This window comes from Manis javanica, chromosome 1 (genome assembly GCF_040802235.1).
Source record: "Manis javanica isolate MJ-LG chromosome 1, MJ_LKY, whole genome shotgun sequence".
Classification (NCBI taxonomy): domain Eukaryota; kingdom Metazoa; phylum Chordata; class Mammalia; order Pholidota; family Manidae; genus Manis; species Manis javanica.
The window spans coordinates 20,506,531-20,522,472 of record NC_133156.1 but is presented as its reverse complement, the minus strand read 5'-3'; the positions used below and the strand labels follow the sequence as shown (position 1 = coordinate 20,522,472).

The 15,942-nt window shown below is 37.2% G+C and overlaps 1 protein-coding gene and 1 long non-coding RNA gene across 9 annotated transcripts in view; one reads left to right on the top strand and one right to left on the bottom strand.

The window, feature by feature from the left end:
• LOC118971283 (uncharacterized) overlaps window positions 1–15,942 on the bottom strand; it is a 335,368-nt gene that overhangs the window by 84,677 nt on the left and 234,749 nt on the right. The window lies entirely within an intron of this gene.
• The window catches only part of POSTN (periostin), a 32,625-nt gene that overhangs the window by 5,939 nt on the left and 10,744 nt on the right, over window positions 1–15,942 (top strand). For 4 of the 8 annotated variants that reach the window (XM_073229548.1, XM_017650099.3, XM_017650098.3 and 1 more), the window contains exons 4-17: window positions 1,036–1,193; window positions 3,307–3,471; window positions 4,382–4,528; window positions 5,214–5,355; window positions 6,501–6,713; window positions 7,255–7,389; window positions 8,521–8,669; window positions 9,848–9,984; window positions 10,557–10,687; window positions 11,198–11,328; window positions 11,435–11,537; window positions 11,644–11,711; window positions 12,443–12,488; window positions 15,453–15,533. In XM_073229548.1, coding sequence (XP_073085649.1) covers window positions 1,036–1,193; window positions 3,307–3,471; window positions 4,382–4,528; window positions 5,214–5,355; window positions 6,501–6,713; window positions 7,255–7,389; window positions 8,521–8,669; window positions 9,848–9,984; window positions 10,557–10,687; window positions 11,198–11,328; window positions 11,435–11,537; window positions 11,644–11,711; window positions 12,443–12,488; window positions 15,453–15,533 — 1,806 coding nt within the window. The remainder of the gene's footprint in view (window positions 1–1,035; window positions 1,194–3,306; window positions 3,472–4,381; window positions 4,529–5,213; window positions 5,356–6,500; window positions 6,714–7,254; window positions 7,390–8,520; window positions 8,670–9,847; window positions 9,985–10,556; window positions 10,688–11,197; window positions 11,329–11,434; window positions 11,538–11,643; window positions 11,712–12,442; window positions 12,489–15,452; window positions 15,534–15,942) is intronic. The other 4 variants (XM_017650103.3, XM_017650101.3, XM_017650100.3 and 1 more) reach the window with 1 other exon arrangement.

The following is a 15,942-nucleotide window of genomic DNA, read 5'->3' as shown; positions in this document are numbered from 1 at the left end:
TCCATGTGGGTCTGAGCAGTGCAAATACCAAGACAAATATTCCAGTTTTGGGGGCTCCTGAACTTTGGTTAATGTCATTAGTAACCATGGCGTATCATCAGCTCATAATGAATCTGTCATCAATTAAAATTGAGTACTGGTCTGCTCTCAAGTCAGGTCTTTCTCTAGAATTTGTTTTTTCAATGAATTAGGCATAGGACTTACATGCAACTCTGTTACATTTAATCCATTTATTTTGACACATTTCTTCCATCCTTTTGAGGTCTTTAGTCCTGACTTTATAACTTAATTTAATAATGTGTCACCTAGCTTTGGTATATCTAGCACAAATGTAACAACCACTTATACAATATAATCCAAATCGTGACAATTTTCAAATCAGATAGGGTTAAAAAAATAATCAGTTGGCTACATCAAATTTCTGGTTGAAACTCATATATTAATCTCTCTGCTGAAGTTCAGGAGAAATATTCTGGAATACACACTTCTATTTATTTCCTTCCTGAAATTATGATGAAAAGAAACAAGCTTATATATTTGTTTTGGGAACCCAAATCTATAAATATTATATCTCTATACATAACAGTATTATACCATTTAAGAGCTTCAAGCCAACATGAAAGAAATGATTACCTTTGCTGTTCTCAGTGAAAAGTGAAGAGGAACTCTTTGTTTCCTTTTCAGGAAAATAATCAGAGATATTTACTGATAATGGTAATTGAACTATTATTGAGATAGCAAGATTGACATCTAAATAGACTAAATAACAAGATCTTGGCTCACAGCTGGATCAAGGATGACAATTTTAAGTTCATTTCCTCTCAACACAAACCATATTTTGTTTTGTGTCTTCGATAGTATGTTCTTATTTAGCACTCAAAAGCAACTGCCATATGCAATTGATGATTCATAGAATTCCATTGTTAAAATTATCAGTTAAGTGTATTGGGGCACTTAGTGGAAAGTTTACATGATTATGAAATAATATTCTTGAAACATTACCCAGAGCACTTACTCCTTTCTTGAACATTTCAGTTTTGCCTATTGACCATGTTTACGGCACCCTGGGCATTGTGGGAGCCACAGTGACACAGCGCTACTCTGACATCTCAAAACTGAGAGAGGAGATCGAGGGAAAGGGGTCATTCACTTACTTCGCACCGAGTAACGAGGCGTGGGACAACCTGGATTCTGTAATTCACTATTTTTTGTTAATCTGATTATTTTTGCTGTTACTGTTTTCTCATTTTAACTGGTTTATTACCTTTGAAATCGATAGAATTTTGTACCTTTCTGTTGTACCTACATGAGGAGACATACAAGGATGAGCTGCTGAGTAGAAGGGGGAAAGCACTGTAAGGCAACCATAAATGGAACAACCCCCCAGCAGGCTTATAAACTAAAAAAAGGCATTTCCCATTATTCTATTACTGCTTCCTTCTTTCTTCTTTTTTGATTGTGGAGAAATGTAGTTAATTTTAGATGACATATCTAATAGAAAAGTAAGAAGTCTAGTGGAATTTAAAATTTATTATAAGCCATATTACACAGATATTAATTAAGGTATCTTAATTGCAGATAAATGTAAATGACTGTTCAGATATTGCCAGATTCATAAACATGTGTGTAGATATTTAAATGAAGCATTTTAAGTGATGCATTTGATTTTCAGACTTTTTTGAGCATAGCCTGATTTACAGTACACTAAATTATGGCTCAATTTCCAAATCTGTGAGACTGGCATAGAAATATATTCCTATTCTTCTACTTGATATGAAGAGGAATTGATAATTACTACGAGTCAAATAATATTTACTACAACTTAGGCAGATTCCTGCAGATGTTATCTTGCTACGTGAACTGTGCGGTTAACTGCTTGCCTTATAAAACTCTCCTGCTTGTCTTCGAGCATGTCTCTCACCACCCTTCTGTTCCTTTCACTGATACATCTTCTCTTTGACTTCAGAGTGGGTCTCATTAAAGCCTCTTTCAGAAACTAGACTCTGCTCCTTACACACACTTCTGATGGCTTCAGCTATTACTTTAGTGCATTTAACCAGGAAATCTGTCTCTTGCATTTGTTCTCCTTGGAACCCCAGGAGAATACTTCTAATGTCCACCTTTTTCTCCTTGGATACACCATGTGCATCTTTACACAAGAAGTTGTCTAAGACATATGCTATTTTCTTTCACCCCATAAGCTTTCTCTCCAAATTGCTTTCCTGCTACCTTTTCCCCATAATTGGTAGCACCAATTTCAGTGTTCGGAACTGAAAATTGTGAGTCATCCTTATTTCCCTTCTCTCCAATTCTTACCAGCAACTGTTAGTCACCCGTATCTCTGTTTCATCTGCCTAACAGCGTTATTGCTGCTATGCATCTTCACCAGATTAACCATCCTAAAGCCCAGGCTAATCATTACATTCCGATGCCCCAAACCTCTGGGGACTCCCACGGCCCGTCCGATTCATGCTTCACTCCAGCAGTTAAGTCCTCCATGATACTGTCCCACATACTTTAAAAATATTCTTCCCTAATGTTATCTGAGAAACATAAAAGCATGTGCCAATCAAACTGGACAACTTCTGCTCCCCCACATTCATTCTGTGTCAGCACCTGGACTTAGAATGATCATCACACTGTCCTATGCTTTCTACCCTTCAAGGCCTATCTCCAGACTTGAATAGCTGGCCTTCCTCATTAACCCCTGAAAGCACTTTTCTCTCCTGGCCTTTACCTTACTATGTTTATTTTACCTGCTGCTATATGATAAGCACCCTAAAGACAGAGACTTCACCTCTACTTATCACAGTATTACCTATAGCACCATGTATGGTATAATATAATATTATGGTGTTAGACAAATAAAAAGGTGCAGGATGGTTGAATTCTTGAATTTGTTATGGAATAAACATGAAAATCTTGTGAAAGCTCAAATATTATATACAAATATAACACCACATTTGTTTTATTTGCTACTCAAAATATTTTAAATATCTGATAATTTCATATCCCAAGTCTTCATCTTACATCAGATATCTCTTCATCAGTATATTCATTTAAAAAATTTGTTTTGTCTCTAAAACTTATCCAGGGACTCTATCAGATTCAGAACTCTCAACTCTGCACCTGAACTTACAAAATTCCTAAACCAACTGAAATAATATAATTGTATTTATATTAATTTGGTTTGACCATCTGGATAATGCAGTGAGAGAGTCACAAGAGAGTAGAAATAGTGCGGTTATAAGAATTTTAATAATGAGCCACAATAAAATAAACTTCTATCATTTCAATTTTTCCTAGGATATCCGAAGAGGTCTGGAGAGCAATGTTAATGTTGAATTACTGAATGCTTTACACAGCCACATGGTGAATAAGAGAATGTTGACCAAGGACTTAAAAAATGGCATGATTATCCCCTCGATGTATAATAATTTGGGGCTTTTCATTAACCATTATCCAAATGGGGTAAGTTGCATTAATAAAAAGCACATAGCGGAATAATGTCACTCTTTATTTTTTTCTGTAGCTTTTATATAATGTTCCCAGAAATAGTAAAATGCTAGTGAATGTAAGTGCCATAGCATGACCATCCCCTATAGCCAGGGCACGTGTGTTTCTAATTCAGTGGCTGATTTCTACTAAAGCATGATTATGAGGAAGAAATTCAATGGACAGTTCACTGAGAGCGGACTTAGCTGTTCTAAAAAAGGAAATTTTAATAGTTGATGTGTTTGAAAAATAATAATCAAAGAAAAAATAACAGGAATTCATCAGAGAAACATCAAAGAATAATCAGAGAATGAGTATTCCTTTATTCACCCTCTGGCCACTAGACTGATTTACATCCTTACACGTTTGGACGAGTCTTTGTGGGAAACTTCCAACAGGGTCATAGGGCTCTTTCAACAGTCATATTTTCAGGGACAAAAAAGGTCAGCTATGAGGCAATAATCAGGAAACCACTGGAATAGAGCAGATCATATTTGTGCAATAATCACTTCTCTCAGAATGTAGCTTAGGACCAATTAGACTTCTTTGTGTGAATCATTGACCTACATTAGAAATTGCTTATGACCATCTCTATAGAAGGAAGAGAAGAAGAAAAGCAGTAACTCAAATGCAAACATGCTCTGCCTTACTTTTCTAGATGTGTTACGTAAAACAGGACTTGGCTTCTCTACTGGTTCTGTTTTCTCTTAGTTTCCTTTTTAGACGTAGCCATAGATAAGTCTTTCCTGTCAGCATTCACATTCAGAATATTGCATCCTTCATGTTACATTTACAAGCATAAATGAAACACAGGTAACGGCCTTCAATCTCAGTGGTTGGTGGGTAGCTCTGATTTCTGCACTTTGATCTTTCCAAATAATTCTAGGTGGTCACTGTGAACTGTGCTCGAGTCATCCATGGGAACCAGATCGCAACCAATGGTGTTGTGCATGTCATTGACCGTGTCCTGACACAAATTGGTACCTCAATTCAAGACTTCATTGAAGCAGAAGATGAACTTTCATCTTTTAGGGTAAGTATAAGAAATAACAACAGATTGTCTCGCATCATTGAAATTCCTCCTCTTTTCCTGTCAGGATCTAAAATCAGAGAATGTGCATCCCTTTGTTTACCCTCTGGCTGCTGTACTGATTAGGTTCTTGTGTGTTTGCACAAGAGTCTCTGTGGGAAACTTCTAACAGGGTCACTGGACTCTTACAACAGTCAAATTTCCAGGGACACAGAAGGTCAGTGGTGAGATAGTGGAACTTCCTCTCACACAATAAGAATGCTATTTAAAAAAACCTGGCAGACATGTCACAAATACCTTTCTTAAAATGAAAAGATTTTCATTTTACACATTAGAAATCATCTCATATGAACTAACAGTATTTATGTGGACATGCTGAAGGTTAGTTATGTTTATAATAACTACAGTGCATTCAGCACCTTTATGTGTCCATCTGTTATTACATGTGGTGCTGGACATGCTAAGTCACACAATCATGGGCAGAATTCCCATTCTTACAAACACAGTTTGAGGAAAGTTGGCAAGGACATTGTTGGTTGTGCCAAAAAGTAATGCTTTAAAGATCTAATAAGAACAAATGTCTCTGGTTTTTAAAGAATCACCTCCCCCACATCACCCTGGGCTACGTATTGTAATTTTATGTTGGACCTGCAGTGTGCCAACCTCTAAGAGCACGTTCGTGTTTCAGGCGGCTGCCATCACTTCTGATATACTGGAGACACTTGGAAGAGACGGTCACTTCACACTCTTTGCTCCCACCAATGAAGCCTTTGAGAAGCTTCCACGAGGTGTCTTAGAAAGGATCATGGGAGACAAAATAGCTTCTGAAGGTACTGAAATGTTTTCCTCTCTGAGAAGATTCCCAGAATTACAAGGAGAAAAGGAAGTGAAAAAGAGGCTAAATCATTTCAATATTACCAGCTTTGACAAGCAAAGGCAAAGGACTTGTCTTCTGATGTGGACTATAAAGATTTTAAATGACCAAGTCCTTGAAAGGGCAGGCAGCGTAATTAATTAATTCAGTAATTAACTCAATAAGAAGAATATCTTAAAGATCACATTCTTTGGTACTGTTTTCAAGTAAGTAAGAAGCAGACATTAAAAAGGGTTAGCAAGCCTTGAAGAGAAATATTAGGTCATCAAATCTTAACGCTGCATGCGTCTTATGCGATGCTTTTAATTCCGAATGTACGCTGATGGCACAACAGCTGAGCTCGGCAAACCGCCTGGTGCTCCTGAGCCAGTCCAGGCTGATACGCGGGATCTGGCTTCTTTCTACTCCCCTTTACTATTTTCAAATAGATTTTACATTGTGGCTGGTACATTTCCCTTACTCCGCCTATCCCAAAATACGCTTCACCGATTTGGATGAGAAATTTTGAGGATGCAGATATAATACGGTTGAGGTGCCCTTCAGATGCCCTCTGATCTTATAAATCATACTGTTCAATATTCATAGTCAATACTCATTTCTATTTTGGCTACTTCCCACACGATGCCTTAGGGAATTATCTGTCCCACCCTCAGCCTCTACTAACCTCTTTACAAATTGTGTAATGATCTTCTGTCCTGAGCGGCTAAGGCCAGACACTGCCCCGAGGTTTCAGACCCGGCATCACTCACAGACACGTCTGCAGCCCTTCTGCAGGAAGCCACTCTTACATTCACTTCAGAAATTACTTTCTTACGAGAGCAGGCACTTGATCTAACACATTTTCTAGGACTACACAAGTCATGTCATGCAGTGGATCTTTTCTTCTTCCTTCCTACCGAGCCGAGCTATTTCCTGTTGTATAGTTGATGGAAAAAACGTTCCTAGAACATAAATGGAATTTTAAAGCCTTCAGTTGACCCTTAGGTCTTGAATCTGTATTACATTTCTTAGGAATACTTAGCTCCCCAGTGGAACACCCCTTGCAAGTCACATGAGCTCGCCCTTGGTCTGAAAGCCTGCCTTTTTTGCCATGTTCTGCAGCTCTCATGAAGTACCACATCTTAAACACCCTCCAGTGCTCAGAGGCCATTATGGGAGGCGCGGTCTTTGAGACTCTAGAAGGAAACACGATCGAGATTGGATGTGATGGTGACAGTATCACAGTCAATGGAATCAAGATGGTGAACAAAAAAGATATCGTGACAAATAATGGTGTCATCCATTTGATTGACAAGGTCCTAATTCCTGATTCTGGTGAGCAACAGTTTCATATACTCCCACTTACTATTGGTGATCAGTTATGACGCCTTAAGATGAAGTCCATGAAGAATGATGTGACTGTGAGAAGTGGCACGTGAGGCACACACGTAATATAAACAGCAAGCTGAGCCCTCGGTAGGCAGCCTGCGGGATGGTGGGCATCCGACGCGTGGAGCTAAGGCCTCTAACACCTAATATTAATAAAGGTTCTTATGGTGCCAGAGTTTTTCTTGAAAACAGCAGGAAAGACATAAGCAAATCACCAGCTTTGGATAAATGCAAGCGCTCTGGCACTCACAAGGAAAGAGAGGAGAGACAAGCAATAGAGAATTAGAGAAAATGAAAGTAAGAAGACAGACACTTTCCCACTCAAATTCTTTGTGATTATCATCCCCTAAAAAGGGAAGCTGGAGTTCTTACAGGGTGCCTCGCCACACTGCTAGTGTGGCAGAGAGCTTAGAGAAAACATAATTTCATGACGATGATGATGATAATAATGATGACAAGCTTGGGATGGTGATGGTTTATTTTACAGCCAAACAAGTTATTGAGCTGGCTGGAAATCAGCAAACCACTTTCACAGACCTTGTGGCCCAGTTAGGCTTGGCATCTTCCCTGAGACCAGATGGAGAATACACTTTGCTGGCACCTGTGAATAATGCATTTTCTGGTACGTACAGGACCGTGTAGTTCCTGATCCCCATAATGCACCCCGTGTTTTATTTTGCCATGATTGTTTGCAATAAGAAATAGTAGATATCTTATGAGGTGTTGACTAGCTTTTGCAGTGGCTACACACACAATGCCTTAGCACCCTGTAGTCTCTATTAAAATGTCCACTTTGAAATATTTCATTACAATAGTCCATAGGGTGTGGATGTTTGTGATAGGGGTGTTCAGTTATTGTGTGGATCTATTCATATTTCCAGCACACATAATGGATGCATTAATGGATCTTAAGAAACAGATATCTGACTTTCTCATTTAACATAAACGTAATAATAATATTTCAGAATACGTGTATTTGCATCTCAGAATTTAGTAAGGTATCAAATTATAAATAAATGAAAACAAGAGACTATATACACTTCCATATTAGGATGTGAATTATTGCAAAAACTATTTTACATAGTAGCTACTTTTCAAGAACAGTATTTAGATTCAAGCAACCTGCCACTTTCTCCAGAAGTGATTCCACAAAGACATATTTAAATTGTTCGGCAAAATTGTAGCCAAAATTAAAAAAAAATTAGTTTCATCTATTTTACATTTTTCCAAAGACAAAATTGTGATATATATATATAGAAAATTAATAATAAAAATTCCAAATTCCTAGAAATACAGTTTTTCTTCTTTGTAATAACAATGTCCAAATGTTTTGCCATTTACACCTTGAAGAGGTTGTGTGTTCTCCTTTTCTGTTCAGTAGTAAGTTTACAAATCATTCATTAGTAGTCTTTCTTCTGACTAACAGATATCGAGTTCTCAGAAAAAATCTTGGCCAGCACTGGAGTGTAAATTTTACCAATGACCACATAAAACTAGGCGGCACTCACGTTAAGTGAAATCTATTGTTGGGTCTGCTTGGAACCATCTTATAGTCATTTAATGAAGTAACTCCTAGAGTTTCTAACAGGTGCACATAACCATAGCCTTGAGCATTTACTTGACTCATATGAGGGTAGAATCCATATTACCATTAATATTAGGGATTATCCATTTTCATGATTTTCTCTTACCAGGAGAAACTTCAATGCTTCCTAAATAAAATAATCACTTTTCTTATGGTATTTATTTATAGATGATACTCTGAGCATGGATCAACGCCTTCTCAAATTAATTCTGCAGAATCACATACTGAAAGTAAAGGTTGGCCTTGGTGAGCTCTACAACGGACAAAAACTTGAGACCATTGGAGGCAAACAGCTCAGGGTCTTTGTATATCGCACGGTAAGTGAATCGCAGCAAGATAAAATATCCACATCGGTCTACATGCCAAATGACATGCACTTTTAAAAGACCGTTTTTTACAACAAATATATCCCAGAATTTTATTAGTATTTTAAAATATAAGTTAATATGGTTTTAATACTAAATATTCATGGGAAGATGAGGGAAAACACTATGAGGAAAGTGCACAGAAAGTCCTATGCATTAAAAATTCAGGTAATGTGAATTTGTTTCACTATAAATCACTTTATAGCCTAAAGCATTAAGTATTTCAGTTCCAGAAATCACTAAAACTTCTCTAAAATAAACTTCTGATTTACAGAATCCTTTGCAGTTTACAAGGTCATTTTTGTATAGACAAATCTGTTGGGTGACCTTTTACTGTGAGATCCCCATTCAGCATCTGTATCCCTTCGAATGACTTTCAAGATGAACCTTTTGAGACATGTAAAGATGTCTGGGCTCTAACAGTGGTTCTAATGTACTTTATCTGAGGGAAAATTTCTAGAAAATATTGCTCATGAAAATCATAGTGCAAGTCCTGATGCCGTTCAGTTTCTGCCCAGGCCACACGTGTGTAGCTACAGCTAAAGGGTCCCACAGGAAGTCGGACACACAGCAGCTGCTCTCTGTAGTTCCGAAACACTGAGACCCACATTTTAAAGGATGCAGAAGGTGGGCTGGGCTCTCAATTATACATACATTATATTCATTCAATGATGCTATACCTAAATCAATCATTTGACTTATAATTGAGAGGGTCTTGGAGTCAAGAAAATACAGTAAATATTAGTGAAAAATCACAAGAAGTCAGGAAACTTATGATTATAGAGTGTACAAAAGAGTTAAAGTGTTAAAGTTTCCTAAAGAAGGTCTGGAAGAATAATTAGAACCTAGGAAGGAGTGACGGAAAATGTACAAGTGAAATTCTATGGAATTTTCGTGACTTACTGACCAAACTACCAACTTGACACATAGTGTGGCTTGAGGGGTAGGGGAGAAACTGGTTGAATGAGAAACATGAGGACAGATTGTGCAGGTCTGACAAACAGAGGAGAGAGGCTCTTTCCTCTGGCCTAGGAGGTCAGGTGACCCCTTAGAAGCGTCAATCCAGACGCTTCCACATGGGGAATTTCAAGTTAGGAACTGGACGGCTGTATCTTTCTTTTCTGTACTAGGCTGTCTGTGTTGAAAATTCATGCATGGTGAGAGGAAGCAAGCAAGGAAGAAATGGTGCCATTCATATATTCCAAGAGATCATCAAACCAGCAGAGAAATCCCTCCATGAAAAATTAAAACAAGATAAGCGCTTTAGGTAAGCTTATTAGTTTCACCTCCACAAAAGAATGAGAACTAGGGGCATATTTCTGTTGTACGGTTAGCATTCTCAAATGCATTCAGTGTTGCTGAGAATAGAATTTAGAACTCCATGCAATGTTTTCACAATTAAAACATGTTCTTAACACTATTTGTTTTGCTTCCTGTGCCCCATAGCATGATGCAGTGCGTGCAAAAATCCAACTGTCTCAACTACTCCTTGCAAATTTTTTTATAATTAAGTTTTTTTAAAAATGGTAGTATATACTAGCAAAGACTCTTGTGTGGGATATTAAAGGAAAAACTCACACTTCTGTTTTGTTAGGAAGTATGACCTCATCAAGTTTTACTGGGTAGAAACAAAGTTTAGGAAGTTCAGAAGTCATAGGCAAACTTAAATAACTTCCACATAATGAAACTTTCTTAACAGGTAAAGTGCACTTGAAACATAAAAACGCATGATGAATATTCTCATGCTTTCCGTGACACGCGGATGTTCTACTCCACGCATTGTGGGTGAGCATACCGCAGCCTAAATTTAACAAAATAAACAAATGTCCTCCTGCTTAGCATCTTCCTCAACCTGCTGGAAGCTGCAGACTTGAAAGAGCTCCTGACGCGACCCGGGGACTGGACTTTATTTGTCCCAACCAATGATGCCTTTAAGGGAATGACTAATGAAGAAAGAGAAATTCTGATTGGTGAGTAAAAGTGGATACCAGATATTTACTCCTTGATTTAAGGATCTCATTTCTCTCTCAAGCATTTCTACCCAGATATCAGCCTCAAAAATGTCCACTCCTTCACGTTCATGTCTAGCTCTAGTTTCCTTTAATGCCCCAGGGGTCTGTGGAGGGTCATTCATTAAGGTTCTTAGTTAACTCGTATGCCATGTTGTTTGTTGGGCTCAATGTTCAGTTATATTATTTCTATTACAAGGTGACAAAAAAGGCAATAGTCACAATTTCAAAAATCATTTCATTTTTTTTCTCCCAGAAAGCTGAATAATATATTGATTGAGTTGACTGAAGTGGGCTGTATGTGACTGTTGACCTAACATTGAAACGTATTTGAGAGAAAATAACGTGATGAGAAATAAGTGTGGAAAAAAATAGTGAAAGACAAAGAAATATTCTTCCTCAGCCTTTATACTACCAAAAATGTTAAAACTAGAACATTTTGTTAACTAAATATGTATTTTTGCCTGCTAGGAGACAAAAATGCTCTTCAAAACATTATCCTTTACCACCTGACACCAGGAGTTTTCATCGGAAAGGGATTCGAACCTGGTGTTACTAACATTTTAAAGACCACACAAGGGAGTAAAATCTACCTGAAAGGAGTAAGTTCTCTAGTGTGAATTTATGATGGCGTTCGTCCACCGTTCAGTTATCATAATGTCCATTTTCCATTAAATTTCTCATTGACATTATCACCTGGTTTGACAGGTAAACGACACACTTCTGGTGAATGAACTGAAATCAAAAGAATCTGACATCATGACGACGAATGGCGTCATTCATGTCGTAGATAAACTCCTCTACCCAGCAGGTTGGTGACTCCCGGGCTCAGTAATGGGCTGTATCTTTTTCAATAGAATCCTGGATATTTATTTCACACTTTGTTACCACTATTCATTTAATATTCTTTTTCATAGACACACCTGTTGGAAATGATCAGCTGCTGGAAATACTTAATAAACTGATCAAACACATTCAAATTAAGGTACAGAAAATTATCATCATCTGATTTATTTCTAATGTGTTGAACAGATACTGTGTGTTTGACATAAGAGACTAGACATGTATACTTTAATAAGTAGATGTGCACTGGGCTTGATTGCTTTGTGGATTATGTACCACTAGCTCACCTGTAAATAAATGAGATGATATCTTTATGGTTTTATCGGACAAGTATCTATTAAAAGCTACCTGGGGCCACACAGTGGATTAAGTGTTTTAGGAAATAGTAAATTGAACCAGATACGGCCCTTTATTTAAAAAGCTTACAGTCCAATTGGAAAGATAAGACATAGATTTTTAAAAAACTACAACCTTTTTATCATCAGATAATACCTTTGCTACTGAATACAAGGGAAAGATAAAGTATTTACTTATAAAAAATTGTCACTGGTCACAGTAGCTAAAGGCAAAGGAAGGGTTTACACCTTGGTTCTTGTTGGGTCAAAGTATTGGAAAATATATGGCATATCATTTAATAAACATAACTAACATTGGATTAACTATTCTATAATTTTTAAGACTGAGTAACAAATCCAGTTAATTTTTATGCTAAATGGCCTAACAGCAGGATATTGCACAGTGGTTTATATAAAAAGTTCATATCTATTAAATGTAATATCTTCACCACTGTTACCTTAGTAAGAATTAAAATGGTGACATAATTTTGTTAATGCAATTGCTACTTTTCACGGCACTAAATGTATTTATTTTCAGTTTGTTCGTGGTAGCACCTTCAAAGAAATCCCCATGACTGTCTACAGTAAGTACATAATGAATACCTGCCACACGGACGTGGCAAGATGCAAGGAAAAGAAAGCAATAATTTTGTTTGTATTTACAAAGAGAGATTATTGATAATCTGGGATTCAGAACTCCAAACAATGGCATATCACTTCCCACTTGAAGCAGGGCTTGAAACAGTCTGAAAGAGCCCTCTCAGGCCAGGCCACACCCTTCAACCCCAATGAATCACTTCCTCACTTACCCGAAAACACAGAAATGGCAAGATGGGAGAGTATAGCATATTCAGTGAAATGCAATAGCTAGCAGGACAAAGCGGCAGGGGGGAAGAGGACACACAAATATACAAAGAGGAGAGAGAACCCAAAGGCACTCCAGAGCTATCTGAAAATTCAGATGTGCGGACGCAGAAATGACGTTGCTCAAAGATTTGTAGCTCATTCCACCCTAATGTGTGTGAGCTGGTAGTTCAAAAACTCTCCTTATCCAAAACTGAACAGAGGAAGAAAAATCATGCCAGGTGATAAACTAGATTCTAGTTCCAAGATAAAAAGTTTCTAGATTCCAAGGGTCTTTTATTCCTGACTGTACCAGATTATCAAAATGGAGCCTCTATTACTTAACGAAGGAAAGGGTATTTCATTCTCATAAACATAACTCACAGTGTTTCTTATTCAATGTAGTTTTGTCATCCTTGTCTTCTTTCTTTCTTTCACTGTAGCTTTCAAAGCAGAAATTTTTTTCATTTTGTTGTGATTCTACAATTAAACCCTCAAAATGGATCGGTAGCTAAAGCATTACTTCAATCCCCACATTTATCATGGCTAGAAAATTATTCTAGTTTGTACCATGGGCATCCTGTTCTTTAAGAAAACTTGCCTTAATATTTACACTAGTTACAGAAAAAGAGTAAAGACGCTGTGAAGAGCAAAACAAAATGTGTGCTGCTCTTACACTGATTGTAGTCAAGTAAATGTAGTTTGAGTACCGGGCCAGTGCAACGTTGTTTCCAAGACTCGGTTGGAACAGTTACAACTCAACATGGTATAAATTCCAGCATGGAAGTATGTAATCTCGTTAAAGAAATATTTTACATCAAATTAAAGAATCCTCATGGGCTCTATTCATCAGAACTGTTATGTCACCCTTCCCCACTGAAGATGAGTATCTGTATCCATGTCTTTATCTTTCCCACTTTATCCATGATAGGTCCACCACTTTACATATATGTCAGTGCAATATTTTGCTTACAGGAACAAAATATTACAATTCCTTTATTTTATTAAATCCCCATGAAAGCTGCATCTCACTCACAGAGAATAAGTTACATATTATGGAGTTAGGCCGGTTTAATCTTGCCTACCACTCAGAGCTCTTAAACAGCTCTGAGATTTACCTTCCAGCAAACATACCAGGTGTTTCTTTAACTCCTCCCACCTAGACATGCTGTTATTTAGAAGCATACTTCAAATAAAGGCAGAGAGTAACCGAACCAAAGATTCCCTTTTTATGTTCCTTTATTGACCTGTCTCTGAAATTTCTTTCACTTCCTTACAACATAATATTCCTGTCCCCCAAATACCAGACACTTTAAGTTGCATGGTAAAGAAATGCACTTTAGTATATGTTGTCAAATATATACGATTTGAGGTGGACTGGAATAAAATCAGTATTTAATCCTTAATCATGCCAGGGCCTGTCAAAACTATTCAAGTCTTCAGAAAAGCAAGACTGAAACAAAACTACAACCACCTAAACATACTGTACTTCAAGTTCCTTCACAGGAAGTAAAAATTAAAGCTAAAAGTAATTAGCCCATTTTCATAGTAGCAGCAGAGGTCTCTGGATTTGACCTTCATGGAAGTTTCCTCTGTGGCAAGATCCCTGTGGAACCAATAATTGGATGCACAGATCTGCTATATTTCAGAGCTTCATAATTTGCAATCTCAAGATAGAAAATCTGATTTGACTGACGGAGTCACAGTTAAGGCGTAGAAGCCATATTAATTTAAAAAGTTGACACAGCTAAACATTTCGGAAAACAGAGGTGACACTGTGATAGAAAATCCAACTGTGCTAGCATCTCACCTTGAATGTGTCAACACCACCTGTTGTGATGGTTCATTTAGCATTAGTACAGCCCATTACCTAATGGAACCATCTCTTAAGGCTTCTAACTAGAAATAGCAAAGAGCCAGTAGCCCTTGTTGTATGGCTACAGAAGCATATTTCTAATTGATCTCTATGATCAAAAGCCAACCAGTGAGCTGGCTGATATTTTCAATATATTTTGCACATGATTGTCTTAGTTGGGTGGATGACATTAATTTAAAATACATACCTTTAAATTTTAAAAATGATAACGGTGATGATAAAGTTGAAAGCTAAAGACATTTTAGCTAATAACTTAAATACGGATCATGTCATGTTTGTTGCATAGAGCTCATTATCTTGCTGGCTGAAATTTGTTTTTACTTTTAATCGTTCTGAACTAGTTTTCCTATTTTCCTATCAATATCACTGTCATTGAAGGCATGAACAGCATCTTGAGTCTTTTTCTTTCTATTTTTTTCCTCCTAACTGAGAAAGAACGCAATGATGCAATTTTAGATATGATGAATTACATGAAATTAATCATGTTTGTTTGTCTTCTGTTACTATGCAGCCAATATTTTCAAGAAGTACCAAAGAAGGTAAAGAGCTTTAGTGGTGCAGTTCAAAATCATAGATTTCTAGATAGAATTCCTCACTTAGTGAGTATATATTTCACTGGAACAAATCCAAGTCACTGGACTTCCGAGTTCGCCATCTGGACATGAGAAGATCCTAGATGGTGTACCATGCATATTTTCTAAATCCGACTGCCTGAACATGACACCACATCTGATACCTCAGTACCCACTAAAATAAAAAAAAAAAGGACAATTTTGTTCAGGTTGTTTTATTATAAACATCATTTATGTTCCACTTTCTATGCTTTCAGCAACTAAAATTATAACCAAAGTTGTGGAACCAAAAATTAAAGTGATTGAAGGCAGTCTTCAACCTATTATCAAAACCGAAGGTAAAAATTAATGTTGTACATGGTCCTTGTAATAGACTTATTCCTATGAATGTATCTACATTCTTTTTGAAACTAACATGCTAAATATTTCTACATCGATGGCATGCTCAAGTAATTGCAGAATGCAAATTATTTAGAAAAGTAGATGGTGTACTCCTAAAACTTTCAGTACATTTGCTTGTACCTGACTTCATTTGAACCTAATTGGCCGCTGCATTACCACTAGTACCCAGATATTCAATGAACGAGTGAACCCTGAGCATTTTACTAAGTGACTCCTTCGGAGGCTACACTCTGTTTTCACTTTATTTCCATTCTGCCCACATGGGTCTCTCTTGTGCTGTTACAAGAAGCTATTCCAAAAAAGTGCAGGCATTTTTCATCCAACCTAAGAGAGCATAAAAGCTGC